The sequence below is a fragment of the Poromitra crassiceps genome (assembly GCF_964638095.1).
Source record: "Poromitra crassiceps genome assembly, chromosome: 13".
Classification (NCBI taxonomy): Eukaryota; Metazoa; Chordata; class Actinopteri; order Beryciformes; family Melamphaidae; genus Poromitra; species Poromitra crassiceps.
Window position 1 is genome coordinate 17,063,383 of NC_139644.1, and position 15,767 is coordinate 17,079,149.

Genomic DNA, 15,767 nt, shown 5'->3' on the forward strand with positions numbered 1-15,767 from the left:
TCTGAAGTTATAGACAGGCGGTGGAGAATTCATTATTTGTGCAAGTCATGCACTCACTAAAATATTCCCTGCTCAGCTCTTGGTACTCTCTGTGTATCACTCTCCCCATGTGGACTCAGGACGTTGCCAGCTCACACACTCCTCTCCAGCATCCACAAGTTAAAGGCCCAGTTTCTTATCCATTGCCTCACGTAATTTGTTCTTCTGGATCTAGAAGAGTAAATGACAAGCATCTCAGTCAGTTTCAGGTTGGATCATTCACATGTGTAAACCCTCAGCCAGGTCGCCATGACAGTTTCTTTAGATACACTCGTGTTGGGGAGCAGAGGTCTCCTACCTTTCCAGAGGCAGTCAGGGGATAGCCGTCTACGAAGATCACATAGTGCGGGATCTTGAAGTGAGAAATCTAGAGAAAGAGGAGGGGGGGAGAGTTTTCATACAGCAATCCTCTGAGTTAGGCTGTCTAAGCACATAGCATTATAATCTATCACCTCCTCTCACCTGGCCTTTGCAGAACGCTCTAATCTCCTCCACACTGGAGGTTTGGCCCGCCTTCAGCTTGATACAGGCACACACCTGCTCTCCCAGCCTCTCATCTTTCACTCCAACCACCTGGGACACACAGGTAGAGAAACGGAACACCTAATGGAGATCTACCACCTGGCTGATTGACGTAAAATCTTCAGGATGGTTTATATGTACAGTAATATAGCTTCATATTGATATTGTATACCGTGTTGCCACATTGGCATAGCAACAACTATGGTTTCAAGGCGGATCTTTTCCATTAACTGTATGAGATGGTTCAGAGTCTTTGCTGCCCTCTAGTGGCTGTGAGTCTTACCTGCACCTCCTGCACTTTGGGATGGGTATGGAGAAACTGCTCTATCTCAGCGGGGTAGATGTTCTCCCCTCCTCGGATGATCATGTCCTTTATGCGTCCTTCGATGCGGCAGTACCCAAAAGCGTCCAGAGTTGCGATGTCACTGCAGAGGAAAATAAAACACATTTCCCACATTTGGAGACAAGCAAATAGTAAACATGTCCCCCCCGCCAGTGATAGATCCACCCTTGGGTCAGTCCCATTTATTGTCATGGCAGCCCCCTAGCAGCAAAAAGTCATTACAGTGTGTGACTAACAAACAGACGGACAGAGACCGATCCATGTCCCTACGATACGATATCACGATACTTAAGTCACAATACAATATTATTGCGATTTAAAAAAATATTGCGATTTATTAACTTTTTTCAACTGCAAATTATGTCCCCAAAGGAAACAACTTTGTCAACTTCTGTTTTATTTAATATGATAAAGTTTCAGGTCTGTTCAGCTCACTTCAATCATTTTTATTGCAGCAAATGGGATTGTCAAGGAGACAGACTGACCAACACTGTCATAAAAACCTGTCATAAATGTTGCATGCACTTGACAATCTCTATACTAAATTATTGCAATACTTGGCATTCGTGCAATACAATATATTGCCACACAAAATATCGCAATACTATTTATTTATTTATTTTTATTTATTTATTTATTTCAGGGACAGTGCAACATTAATGAACATTTTCATGTAAATGTGCCGGATTATAGCCTTAGCTAATTTCCATCCGCAGTCCCTCGACAGGTGAGGTACAGAAAAGTTTAAAAACTATGAGCTATCAATCCCCCCCGACCCCACCCCACCCCTAATAGTCCCCCTTTTCGTGGTGGGGTACATTGAACTTATACATCCATGTTCCAGCACCATGTCTGCCTTTACTGTACATGCACCTTTTTTCTGTTTTCATCCACAAATGAACGTGCATCTTACCCGGTCCGGTACCAGCGGTCTTTGGAGATGACCTCACTAGTTTTCTCAGGATTGTCCCAGTACTCCAGCATCACACAATAGCCTCTGATCAGCAGCTCACCTGAGGCCCCCAGAGGGACAGTCTCCCCGGAGGGGTCCACCACTTTAGCCTATAGGCAGGACACATAGGGATGAGTGAGTGACAGCATTGACGTGAAGGTGACGTTTCGAGAAAGGTTGGCGCGTGAAGAAGTGATACCTCAGTGTGGTTCATGATGCATCCAACAGTGTTCAACTTCTGCTCCTCGTTGTCATGTGGGAAACCCAGGAATGTGACGGGACTGTTCTCGGTGGTTCCGTATGCTGCCTGCAATACAGCAGGTGTGTTTAAGAAATGATAAACACTGTGTACTGTAATCAAATGGTTTCAGTGCTAGGGTTTCTCCACCAGAGTCATCTGGCGTAGCACCTGGCAGTGATCCACGTACCACTGATGGTATCCGTGCCACAGTTTGAAAATCGCTCTTCTACACAATCCACTCTCATGACAATAGCAGAATTTGAACAATGAATGGAAAAGGTTTGGGAGAGATAAATGCTCACCATCATCTCTTTCACATTCATGTCTGTTCTCAGTCTCCTCAGGATCTCAGGAGGGCATGGAGCTCCTGCCATGATTCCTAAAACACAGATTAGAAGGATCCCCTGAATATTGACTCAACATTTACACCCCCTCCCTCCTCCTCCTCAGACCCTGGCTGCTCAATCCATTCCAGTCTGTCCAAACTTAATACCGATCTAATCTCAGTATGAGATGCAGGGAAATATATTATAGTAGCCGATGTGTTTAGAGCAGCATTGTCACGTTGTCACGTCGTAGTATAGCGTTATATTTTACATGTGTGCTAAACTGCGATGAGATTTGTTTGCGGAAATGACGGCGGGGATGAAAGTCGCTGTGTGGGGGGAGGCTCACTTTGGTGCGGACTCGGAGCTGCTGCTGCTGACAGTACAAACACACAGTACAAACACACATCACCCCTCCCTCCCTCCTCCTCTCTCTCTCGGCACAATCAAGTGGTTGAGTAGTTCTCAATGTGGGGCCAGGGGACCGCCAGTGGTCCTTGAGAAGATTCCAGGATTCTCTGTTATCTCTCAACCTAATGGAATTCTGGACAAAATCATATCTAGGCTACATAAAAAAACAGATTTGCATCTGCAAGATCAAATCTCATCATATGGGGGTCCATTGCCCCAATGTGAACTAAATTAGGGCTCCTTGGTATGAACAAGGTTGGGAATGATTTACAGCAACACAATGCCATTTCCTTCCTTTTATTTCTATTTATGATTATAGTGGCATTTATTGATAGTATTGTGTTACATCACCACATGGCCATCTTGGTAGGAAAATAACAGGCGATTGTAATCAATTAACAGGTGATTAACAGGTCAAGTGACACAAACACCCAATGAGCTGTGTGTACGTCACGGCGTATCAAATCTCCCATTCATTTGAGGGCAAAAAAAAAGCAGTGTTCAACCCATAGAGGGCACTTATGCGGCTGAAAATGATACAAATGGTGCAATGGCAACAGTTTGGTCTCAAATGTGGAAATTCTGACCAGAATTCTTCACACACCACCCCCAAAGTCATATTGGTTAAAAGCTGAAAAAAAGTGTTTTGGGGTTTAGTCCTGCTTTAAAGACGAAGCTGCTTTTCCCCCTCTTGTATCAGCATTCAAAAAGCCAGCATACTAATCATGTCTCACTGCAGTCTTCAAATCTCTTACCAGCTTCAGCCGATGACAAGTCATACTTGTGGATATCTTGGCTGAGCATGTCGACGAACATTGTGGGAGTGCCATAGACGAAATTGCACCTTTGAGACAAAGATATGGACGGTGATCAGTGAAAATGCACAATGCTGTGTATTGAAATAGCCTGAAAGACCTCTGTGTGGTGACAAGACACAGTGTACTTTTCATTCTGAATGGCCTCCAGGTTGGCACGGCCGTCAAAGCCCGTGGAGGGGAAGACCAGTGTGACGCCATGCAATGCCATACACATTCCTCCAAGCACGGAGCCAAAGCAGTGATACATGGGCACAGGGACACACACCCGCACCCTAGGCTGACGGGAATACGGAAAATAAGATTACTTGAATGTCACTCTGCTTGCGTGTTCTTCAAATAAACAGACAATAATGCACTTACTCTCCATCCATAACCCACTCGGAGACCTATTAAGTAGGCATTGTTGACGATGTTGTGGTGGGAAAGGGTGGCTCCCTTCGGACTGCCTGTGGTCCCCTGAAACAAGTGGCAGACCAAACAGGACGATGACCTATCTGGATCTCCATCTGATCTAAGCCCTGTAACACTATATATACTGTATTGTGTGCCAGTGCGACGGGATGTTGAAGGTTACCGATGTGAACTGAATGTTGATGGGCTCATCAAAGCAGATCTTGCTCTGCAGATCCATCAGCTCTCTGTGGTGCTGACTCTCCCCTGCTCGCATCACATCGTCCACATGGAGCATCCCTGGCTGTCTGCTGTCTGTCACGATCACCATGCGCAGGTCTGGCAGCCTGGCAGACCCAAGATACCATCTTTATATTGCATCCAGCAATCCAGCAATCAGGCATCGTGTGCTTTGTGCTATGTGCAATCCCATTATAATGTTCAACAAAGAGCATACATGTCAAAACACATTTCAGGAATATGATGTTTGTAAATGGTCATACTTGGAGCTCTTGATCACGCCTAATGCTGCCGTGTCTATTTCCGGGCAGATCTTCCTGAGTATCTCGCAGAACATCTGGGCTTTAAAGCTGGTCGGGCAGACCACTGCTTTACACTGGACCTGTGCACAACAACACATCAATCGTGTTGAATTGACAGTATGTAGGCCCAAGGTTAAGCCTGCATAGTTGTGAGTCAGCTGGCAGGTGTCCAGACACAGCAGGTGTTAGTTTTCACACTAAACGCTCTCTGACACAATTGTAGCCACACCTACCTTCCTCAGGGTAAACTCCAACTCGCTCAGCTGATAGGCTGGGTTCAGTGACACCTGCAGAGATAACAACAGCTGAAAATGTATGGAATATCTATCAACAGATAATAATGTCCTGGTAAAAATATTATTTAATGTGTGGCTAATATTAAATATTTGGACTCAGTCCCCAATTGCTCAAGGACACTTTAGTGCAGGGGTGTCCACACTTTTTTGAATGGGGGCCATATTAGATCATGTGAAAATATCAGGGGGGCAGCTGCTTCTCGCATCGGGTTGTAAAAAAAAGAAAAGAAAAAATCACATACAATACAATTGTACTCTAAGGATTTTGTTTACTGTCTGAAAACATTAGTTCCACTTGGTGCTTGTCTACAAACTGTATGATAGTGCTGTCATTGTTAGGTGAAAGTAAAAAATGCTTATTGAACTCCCTTGATTAACCAATACTGTGTGGAGGGCCACATAATAATATATTTTGAGAGACAAGACGAGGGCCACTTAAAATTGTTCCGCGGGCCGCAATTGGCCCCTGGGCCGGACTTTGGACATGCCTGCTTTAGTGGGTTGTTTGCATGGGGGCCCCCCGAGTCATAACCAGTTGAAGGACAGTACTGTATCTCCAACCACAAGGTCACCCTCATTTCTATATGTATTTCCAAACTGCTACACCAAACCAAAAGATAAAAGCCCCTGAACTGACCAGTATGATGCCAGCCTTGCCTGAAGCAAACTGGAAAAGGATCCATTCATAAGTGTTGGGTCCCCAAACTCCCAGTCGGTCGCCTCTCTTCAGTCCCAGAGCCAGGAGACCTGCAGCTGCTTTGTCAACCTGCGAGAAGAAGAACGTCACCAAAAATATGACACCATCTCCCATCACCTGTCAACTGTAAACCCCAGTTCATAGCATGTCACAGTCAAGGTCAGCACTGTCCTTATGCACATCCTCTTATCTATCTGAGAAAGATACTGTGGGTCTTGTAAGGATGACATAGTAAGATTGAAGAGCTAATCTTACTGTCTCATCGTTACACAAGAAAGTTCACTCCCTTTCGCCTAAATCTTTCTCTGTTTAATATCTAACTGGCAAAAACCTGCAGGCTCTAAAGTCCATAGAGACGTCCGGCACGTTATGTTATACTGCAAGCTTGTAAACAGCTAGAAATTTAATTTCTAGAATTGCCAGTAATGTATGGTTCATATTGAAGAGGTGGGGGGGTCATAACCAAGCAACACTGTGGTAGATAGGATATGAACACACACACACACACGCACACGCACGTGCGCGCGCACGCACGCACACACACACACACACACACACACACACACACACACACACACACACACACACACACACACACACACACACACACACACACACACACACACACACACACACACACACACACACACACACACACACCAGAAACAGAATTTGCATACATTATTCCTATGATCCTGGACAGTTTGGTTTCTTATCTCTCCAAAAGGTAGAAACCAGAGAGACATAAGTGGCAACAACAAAAACACTTTGCAATTATTGAACCAGACTGACTGCAGGAAGATTTTCAATGGCCATATTTTCTGTCTCAGAGATGTCAGCACTTCCACGAAATCAAACTCATTCGGGTGTCAAATGGTCAAAAAGGTATTCTATTAACCTGTAAAGTTATCACTTTAGAAGAAGCAGCTCCAACAAGTGGCACTTGGCAGTGATCTGCTATACTGCTACAACTGCTATATAGTATCACAAATTACAGTCTTATGTTTCTTTCTATAAATCTCAGCAATATTTACTAAATAGTCCAACATCATAGGAGTAATGTGAATTCTGTTACACGGTTGGTTTATCCTTTAAGGGTCGTAAATGTGGCAGAGCAGAGAATGAAGGCACAGAATCCGAGACGTACGTCTTGTTGAAACTGGCCAAAGGTTTTGCGAACTCCGTCCTGCAGGAAGACCACAGCCTCGCGGTCAGGCCAGCGCTCGGCGGCCGCCTGCAGGCTCTGGCCCACGGTCAGGGGGAGCAGAGAGATGGACGAGGTGCCGTGGACGTAGCTGCTGCTCAGTGTGGGGATGTGAGGGGGACTGTCCACATGGAGCGACCTGGGGAGAGAGAGAGAGAGAGAGAGAGAGAGAGAGAGAGACAGAGAGAGACAGAGAGAGACAGAGAGAGAGAGAGAGAGAATGCTTAGATCTCAAGCCCTAATTTGTGTGGTGTATAGTAATAATAGGGATTTGTTATTAACCCTGGGTCACCTGAGATAACTGACTGAGATACTGTAGGGTTAACGGATATGAGATAAAAACATTTAAAAAAACATGCCAAGACAAGCAGGCTCAGACTTGATGGCCAAGAGAAATTAAAAAATTGATTGAATAATGCAAGCACAAGCTTATTGAAGAGCCATTCATGCAAGCATTGTCCAGTGTTTCAATGTGGTGATAGCAGCAGGCAGGCAGAGACAAGTAGGCCTATGCAAAAACACTGTAAAATGTCCTACCCAAGTAAAGGTTATTGTACTGTAAAATGTACGTATGGCTCGTAATTGCACAATACTTCAGGACAAATGTAGTAAAAGTAAGATCACTGACTCAAAAACTCAAAAACAAGTAGCTACATAAAAAAGAAAACATGGATGAAGCACCAAGTTGGACAGAAACCAGCACATCCATCGTTTCTCATCCCATTTGTATTCTGGTCTGCAAGACTGCAGAGAACATCATCTGTGCCATCCTGCCCTCCAGCCAGGACTTGTACTCCTTCAGAGTCAAGACACGGGCAGGAAAGATCATCACTGACCCATCTCACCCTGGACATGATCTGTTTGAACTCCCCATCTCACCCTGGACATGATCTGTTTGAACTCCTCGCCTCCGGCAGGTGCTACAGAGCACTATACGTCAGGACAACCTGACACAAAAACACTTTCTACCCACAGGCCATCACTCTGATTGATTAACCCTGACACCAGCCACCTGAACACTTAGCTGAAACACTGGAAAACAGTGGAACCCGTTTACTGTCACTCAACACACTCAAAAGCAAGAACAAAAATATCCCTGCACAGCAACGTGTAGCACCTACCCCCATGTATACGCACACACACACACACACGCACGCACGCACGCGAGATTTGATGTATGTTACTGTGAAATAACTGTGCATTATCTGACTCAAAGCCTTGTTCATATTGAACATTATATAACAATACAATATCTGTAAATATATCTGTATAAGCCTTTGTTTATGATCCTGTGTGGCTTATATTTATATGTACATATACATTGTTTCATATATACGTATTTAAAATAGACACTTACACTTATTGTATACCTGCATAATAGTGAATGCAAATTTTTGTAAATGTATCCGTTTGACTTTAACTTGCTCATAATGTTTTTCTGTGTGCGAGTCCTTTGAGAGCAAGCAAAACCAGGGTCAAATTCCTTGAATGTGTAACAAGCTGTACATACTTAGCCAACAAAGCTGATTCTGATTCTATTTATTTGAAGAGGGCAAACTTACCGACAGCACAGGAGCCAGCTTGTGTTGCAGGGTCCCCATGTCTTGCTCAGTTTGAGGGAGTCCACAGACCGGAGACTGTGAGCACAGGACCTCAGCAGGGAGGAGGAAATCAGGGCAGACATGGGTCTGAGGTGTCATGCAGTCAGAGAGTGAAACAGTGCCTGAACTCTGCTCAAACTTGCCCAACCTGCCGTGTTAACCATTTCATCTCTGAGGGTGTAATCTTTAACTTCCACACGCTCACGGTTAAAAGAAAATGATATCTCCGGTAAATTAGTCCAGATTAGATTGTACAGTAGCAGGTTATTTGGTTATTTGAAACTCCAATATATTTCAAGTTGAAGATAAGCAAAATGTAAAAGTAGCCTGTTAAGAAATAAAAATAATCAAACATGTGTGTACCAGTTGGTTGCATAACAGGGTTTGTCTCATTCATGGCTAAACCACCTGTATAGTCAAAGTACACTCCCTTTGTGTACAGTTTGGCTCTATTAAATTGTGATTGTGATTAAAGTGATTTTCCGACCACTAGAGGGTGACAGCAGGGAGGTAGCAAGTTTACTTCATTGATTTCGCTGTTCCTAGATCTAGTACATGAGTTTTCAAATAGTGAGGGAGGAGATGAGCTAGTAAAAAAACTATAGTGCTTGGTATGAACATGACAACAAGCTTTAGGAAAGAGGTATAAACAGCAACAGGGTGGGAATTACATTGCCCCTCCCTCTGGCCGTGATGCCCTGAGATCCCTAAGGCCACCTTGGCAGTGCCCTGCTACCAGCCTGCTACTGTCAGTTGGCTCATTTTAACACACATTTCAGAAAAATCCCTCTTCACAATGTCAATAGAGCAATGGCCTTGTGCCCTGGCATGTGGCCTTATGCCTAAAAAAGAATTGCGTTCCTTGGCCTTCCCCCCTAAAATGATGAAATTCCCACCGTGAACAGTAACACAGCTGGCCTGTGTGCCTGGCTTTTTGTTTATATAATGATCATTATGTCACAAATCTCCACATAGCACACATGTTAGTTTCAGGATTGCTTAATGCAGGATTAATTTAGTAAAGTAACACTAAAGTAGCCTCATAGAGTAGTAGGCCTATACTGACAAAGAAGACCAAATCCTTTGATAGAGAAAGAAAACACGTTTTAATATTTCATAAACCAAGTGTTCCAAATATAAAGTATTGAACAGGCTCTGAAATATATTAGGCTTTAAAAATGGGCAACATTCATACATAAGGCTACACTTCATTTGGAATTACACAACCTGTCCCAAATGCCTCACAGTGAGTACATTCATAAAAAAGTGGAAATATTGAATACATTCATAGCACAAAGTAACAGTCCTGTACTGTGCTGATATACAGTCACATTGTTCTGATAGTTGTGATTTGATTAATTACACAAATACTGGGCTCTACTTAATCATTTACCATTAAAAGATTTATTATAAAAATAAACTAAAATGACCAGTGGCTACTTCATTACAAATTGGTGAATATAAATACTCCTGTGTGTTCTCTATTGACTTCAATACATTCAAGAGACACACAAAGGCCTCAATTAAATCCAATGAAAGGATCAGACTTCAAGCTTCTGTTTGACTTTGGAACAGTGCATCCTCTCTAACCTATCTTACACAACTGCTGTGTAGTCTAATACAGTACTTTTATATTGTATGTGCCTAAATGGAGAAATACACAAAATATTGTTCCAATACAAATGTCGGCGGATGAGACTTATTGGCTACAGATTGAAAAAGAAACAGCATGTTTTTTGTAAAGCTGGAGTGCGTAACTTTTACATAAACGTCTGTTACATTCAAGCCATTGCCAAACGAGTTCACACAATGCTGATTAATATTCTATTGCAGCCTGTGCCCCCTGGTGGCTCACCTGATAGCACGCGTACGGCTCGGTCCTTCGTGCGGCCGACACGGGTTCAAGTCCGACCTGAGGTCCTTTGCCACGTGTCATCCCCTCTCTCTCTCTCTCTCTCCCCACCTTTCCTGTCCGCCTACAGTCTGTCCTATTTGCCTAAAGGCAAAAATGCCCAAAAAATAATCAACAATAAACAAACAAAAAGTCTATCGCTGCCAGATACCGCTCCCTGTATTCTACAGTTAGACAATCTGTCGTCCGGGGACATTCTTGCGCTGTGCACTGGAGACTTCCGCCCAGCCTGCTATTTTCTGGTTAGCCTTCTGCTAACTTGAATGAATGGAGACCAATCATTTAGTTGTGCGGCTGTTCTAGACCTTCCGAATGTTACTGGACCGAATGTATCAAATTCGGAAGTGAAACGAGTCATTTCGTGGGGGCTGTGTGAAAATATTTATCTACACTTTTACAATCCCCATGGAGTAGGCTACATTCACACAGCGCTTGAATTGTCCCATTTCCAGAGTTGGGAAGTCAATTCTTCCTCTGTTTTCATGAGCTTTTCAATGGCAATGTGGAAACAACATGAACACTACAAAGATGTGTTGTATTCCCAACCTTTTCCCACTCATGGCCCACTTGAAAATCTCAACAATCTTCGCGGCCCACATCCGGCCGTAAACAGTAACAGAGGCCAAATGATGCGTTCTCAGAAGAACACTTTTTATATTAACGATAAACGGAGCTGTCCATCAGCACCACACAGAAATCACAAACCAAAAGTGAGCGGCTGTGGAGAAATGCATTCTCACATAATAAAAAATAAAAGTTCACAAAAATCTTCATGTTTTACAAAATATTTGGCGGCCCACTTGCAATAGCTTGGGAATGGCTGGCTTAGAGCGTTCAAACAAACAACACGTTGATAGCTGTTTCCAGTTTTTGCGTGACAACAAAGCGCAAAGGAAACAGCAAAGGAAACAGTCTGGAACTGATTTTCCTGACACCACATGAATGCAGCACACGTTCGTTCTCTGTCAGAAGGGGGAGACAAAGGTTCTACAAAAGTTACATTCAGACCAGAGGTTTTTCCATGTGTGCTGTTGTAATACCCTAAATACAGTTGATATTGCATGCAAATGCATGTCTGACATCACATCACACATTGGTGACATAAACCGTGTCTTTTGCTGTTCCTCCTTGTGAGGAGACATGGCTCTGCTCACAGTCAGGGTCCAGGATCATGGCAGGCTTCTGATAGATACCTGATGGCTCCACCGACTTCTTCTCCCTGTCTCTCGTTCTGTCCAGGAAGTAGAAGGACACGATGAGGAAGAGGCCGGAGGAGGACCCAATGACACTGCAGACGTAGAAGACGTAGGAATACTGGCCTGTCCTGTCCACCAACATGCCTGAGAGATGGGAGAGGAGAGCGCTGTGGTGAGTCCAGACTGCTATCAATCAGCTGTGTCAGTGACCTATACACCTACATGTATATCTTGATCACATGCGGGGGGAAGGACGCTGCTATAGGCTACAGTGGTGTAGTCAGGTCACTATCTCGAATCCCAGTCGAGTCATGAGTCCCCAATGAGTCTGAGTCCAAGTCCGAGTCACCCAAGAAGAGTCTGAGTCGAGTCCAGGGTTGTTGAACATGAGCGCGAATGTGTAGGTGGAACACACGTGCCTGCCCTTGCATGAAACTGAATAATGTCACAGTATAGCTATTAATATCTCGTGCCAAATTATTAGGGCCTATTACAAAGAAACTAACACAAAAAAACTGTCTTTATCAATTAACAAGCACAAGTCCTTGTCTCCAACTTCTGAGTCCGAATGCACGGATGCTCGAGTCCAAGTCCAAGTCTCCAAGTCGAGTCCAGGACTCGAGTACTACAACACTGCCCCTACACCACTGCACAACTCCATCCAATCTTAACAGCTGCGGCAGGGATCACGTATGCGCGCGTTGCCATGGCAGCGGTAACCCGAGTCAATTAAATCATGCACACATTTAACATGTTGTTCCCTCCGAGCATCTCAGTAACTCTCGGCCAGGCTTTGAGCTGATCAAGCCGACTCACTGAGCTGATAAACAAGCACAATGACCCATAGACAACACACCATGACCTGCACTACTGCACCGCTACCCCCGGCGCAGAAAGTGCAGAAAACGTACAGTGCCGCTGGAGCACGGAGCGAGACATGCTGCTAAGGAACTAACCTGGCATGTCATGAACAACAGAGCCTCTGTGCCTTTAAACAGTGATTTATTCTCACTGACAGCCCACAGTAGGATACAATTAGGTATTAAAAGGCAGGCTGATATGGGTTGTTCTTACCTATTTTGAAACAAATCAGAAGTTATGTGAAGACAGCATTATACAGTACTGGGGAACATTGTTATTCTATAATGATGGAAAGACAAGTAGTTCAACACTCCATAGCTTTAGTCAAATAGCATCTACAGTAATTTTACGGTTTTATTTCATCTTTGTCCTTTAGCATCAATTAGACTTATCTGTCAACGATGCCAGGCGGAGGGCGTCCGGGTAGTGCAGCGGTAGATTCCCTGACTACCAACATGAGGGTCGCAGGTTTGAGCCCCCGTGTTACCCTAACGTTTCAAGTAGAAGATGGAAGAGAAATCAAAGGCCTCCTCTCATCAAAATAGACTAGGTCAAAAAACCTAGTATCTGGCTGGATCGTGTTCCAGCTGATCAATCATGTGACTTCATCACTGAGTCAGTCAGTGACAGACATTTGTATGGCTGGCCCCAGTGAAATCAGTGGTGTTTATTGCTTAATCTGAATGAATACTTGCAGAATACATTTGTGTGTGTGTGTGTGTGTGTGTGTGCGTGCACGACTGTGCGTGTGCGCGTACCTGCGAGGGGCGGCCCGATAAGCATGGTCCCACTCTCCATCATGCTGATGAGGCCCAGCGCCGAGAGGAAGCGGCTCATCTCCACCGTCTCCATCAGCACGGTGATGAGCAGCGAGCCCAACATGCTCATGGACAGGCCGAACGTCACCACGTACAGCAGCAGCACCTGGAAGGAGGCCGACGTCCCGCAGATGGCGTTACTCAGCCCGTTCACCAGCACGGCGCCGGAAAACATGTACACGAAGCGGCCGCTGTCTCTGAAGCGCGGCATGCCGAAGATCAGGGCCGCCACGGGCCGCACAGCCAGGTTCACCAGGCCCAGGATGGACATGAGCAAGGCGGCGCGGTCCAGCTCCATGTGGTGGGCGGTAGCGTAAGGCACCAGGTAGACCAGCGGCACCATGAACCCCAGCATCATCCAGGTTATCCCCATGGCATAGGCGCGGTAGCGAGCGTTGCTGACCAGCAGGTCGAACGCCATGTGTCTGCGCAGGAAGGCGGCTAAGCCAAAGAGAAACGTCCTGACGCGGGCTTTCAGCCCCTCTCTCTCCTGCTGATAGAGATGAAAATTTGAATCAATTTCCTTAATCGATTAATTGGTCATGTTAACGATCAATCAATCATTATATTAAAAAAACAGCTTTTGACATACAAAGTAGAAAATAGAAAATGCTGATACACCTGTCTTTAGGCCTACGTAACAAGTTAATCAACGAAACATCCTGCACTAGCTGTCATTGTGCTTGTAGATGTGCTGTATTCAACATTGTATCACAATGTTTACAATGAATACTGTTGTCTTTTTGGGTGTAATTCTCCCACACTGGACTTTTTGCATGCTTGCTTGGCTTTCTTCTTCCTCTGTATAGGTGGCATTGTGGTGTTAAATCATTTTCAGAAAAAAAGGGAGATTAGCACATTTTCGATTAATTGGTTAAAGCAGCTACGAGCAAGATTTTCGATTGTTATTAAACAGTCTAAATGTAATATTGATGCATCACATCTTACCTATAATAGTAGCTGAGACCAAAGCCATGTGAATCGGAGATTGCTTTCTTGATGATTTTAGAGTCTGTGTCTGTCTTCCGGCGGGCCGGATAGACCAGGAAGTGAAACGAAACGGTTTACGGCAGCTGCCTGCCTTCAACCGTTTCGCTCTGCCTAGCAGCAGACCATAAACAAGGAGAACGCCATGCTCGCTACATCCAGGGGCTTGCTACTCTCGCGAACATCTCTCGTTATATTCTAACAGTTTGTTTGGAAGTTATTTTGTTATTTTGTGGTTATGGCCGAAGTGGCTGCCGCAAACCGTTTCATTTCACTTCCTGATCTTCCCCGGCCGCAGACAGGCTAATCATCAAGACAACACTGGCCGATTCACTCGGGGTTCAAGCGAGACTACTCAGCGTTGGTCTCGTCTACTATTAGAGGTAAGATGTGAGGCATCGATATTCAATTTTAGACTGTTTAATAACAATCTAAAATCTTTTTCGTAGCTGCTTTAATATATGTTTGATCGATCAAATTCTTATCTAATCGATTGTTGATTAATCTTTAACATCCTTACCTGTTGCTGATGCAGGTTGTTTGGTTTACTGAAGGTCTGCTTGGCGCTGTTTGGTCCCGATGCGGGGCCCAGGGGCCTCATCAGCGCGCCGCACACGCAGCAGTTGAGCAGCAGCCCCCCCATCACCAGGAAGCTGCCGCGCCAGCCGAACTGTCTGAGCAGGAAGTTGGCGATCAGCGGCCACGTGGTCAGGCCCAGAGCCGTGCCGCTGGTCGCCAAGGCGTTAGCGAAGGCACGGCGGCGGACAAAGTAGTGGCCGATCATGGTCACGGATGGCTGGAAAGAAAAGCAGAATCCCAGTCCTGAGGGAGAGAGCACAGAGTTTCTGATGACCAGGGCAGGGATGTAACGATACACTCAACTCATGACGATTCAATACGATTCACGATTCAATACGATTTTATTATTTGTTGGTATGGCAACTTTTGTATCAAAGAGAAGAATTCCCTCGAAAAGATTGCCGGAGTACAATTCAGCAGTTTGGATCCCATCTTAACAAACAGGTATTTAAAAGAAGCTGTGTCCATCCGTTCAGATGGTGCCAATCCTCTTAGCTCAGAGTACAAGCTGCTACGTCTAAGTCTCCCTTTGGCCACGAAAAACAGGTACAAAAACTCCTTTGTCCCCGTCTCCATTCGAGCCTTAAATGCTGTTGGGAGGAGGAAGTAATATGTTGCTGTTGCCGTTTGTCATTGGTCGACCTCGGTGATGAGGTGTCAATTTAATTAGAGGAATGCCAATGTCTGTGACATTTACTAACTTATTAATATTGAGATACAATAGTACTATTGTAGCACTGATTAGTATGAAATGCCGATGTACTGAGCGGTTACGGTGGACACTTAGCCTATTGTACAGTAAACTGTTGTATGTCTATTTGTATTGTTCTTATGTTTTGTCCATGTTTTGCTATGTGGTTTTTATGCTTGTTGCAGTACAAATCATCCTTTAATTATTACTTAGACAAAAACCACAAAATACTGTATTTTTTCCACATCTTTTCTTTATTAAAAAAAACTTTATTTCAGGGGGTTTATAACTGCAAACCGCGAATTTTGCAATGAATCCTTTTCTTTGTAAAGAAAAGGAAA

At 44.5% G+C, this 15,767-nt stretch overlaps 2 protein-coding genes across 5 annotated transcripts in view; both read right to left on the reverse strand.

The window, feature by feature from the left end:
- Positions 1 to 8,465, reverse strand: LOC310788077 (medium-chain acyl-CoA ligase ACSF2, mitochondrial-like; the record flags this gene model as incomplete). Its single annotated transcript, XM_083649565.1, has 16 exons — positions 1 to 210; positions 338 to 406; positions 502 to 612; positions 845 to 986; positions 1,818 to 1,966; positions 2,056 to 2,163; positions 2,400 to 2,476; positions 3,590 to 3,678; positions 3,778 to 3,929; positions 4,013 to 4,108; positions 4,227 to 4,389; positions 4,546 to 4,664; positions 4,818 to 4,871; positions 5,518 to 5,646; positions 6,725 to 6,920; positions 8,344 to 8,465. 16 exons carry the CDS (start codon positions 8,463 to 8,465, stop codon positions 160 to 162), a joined length of 1,827 nt encoding a protein of 608 aa, XP_083505691.1. The 3' UTR covers positions 1 to 159.
- Positions 8,347 to 15,767, reverse strand: part of slc16a5b (solute carrier family 16 member 5b) — a 20,675-nt gene continuing 13,254 nt past the window's right edge. Inside the window, exons 4-7 of one of the 4 annotated variants that reach the window (XR_014553284.1) lie at positions 14,677 to 14,978; positions 13,110 to 13,662; positions 10,238 to 11,634; positions 8,347 to 8,418 (exon numbers count right to left, since the gene is read on the reverse strand). Coding sequence is in view for 3 of the 4 variants with exons in the window: in XM_083649567.1 (XP_083505693.1) it covers positions 11,381 to 11,634; positions 13,110 to 13,662; positions 14,677 to 14,978 (1,109 nt within the window). In the remaining variant the exon portion in view is untranslated. Of the gene's footprint in view, positions 8,419 to 9,472; positions 11,635 to 12,702; positions 12,840 to 13,109; positions 13,663 to 14,676; positions 14,979 to 15,767 lie in introns of those variants that run through there. The other 3 variants (XM_083649568.1, XM_083649567.1, XM_083649569.1) reach the window with 3 other exon arrangements.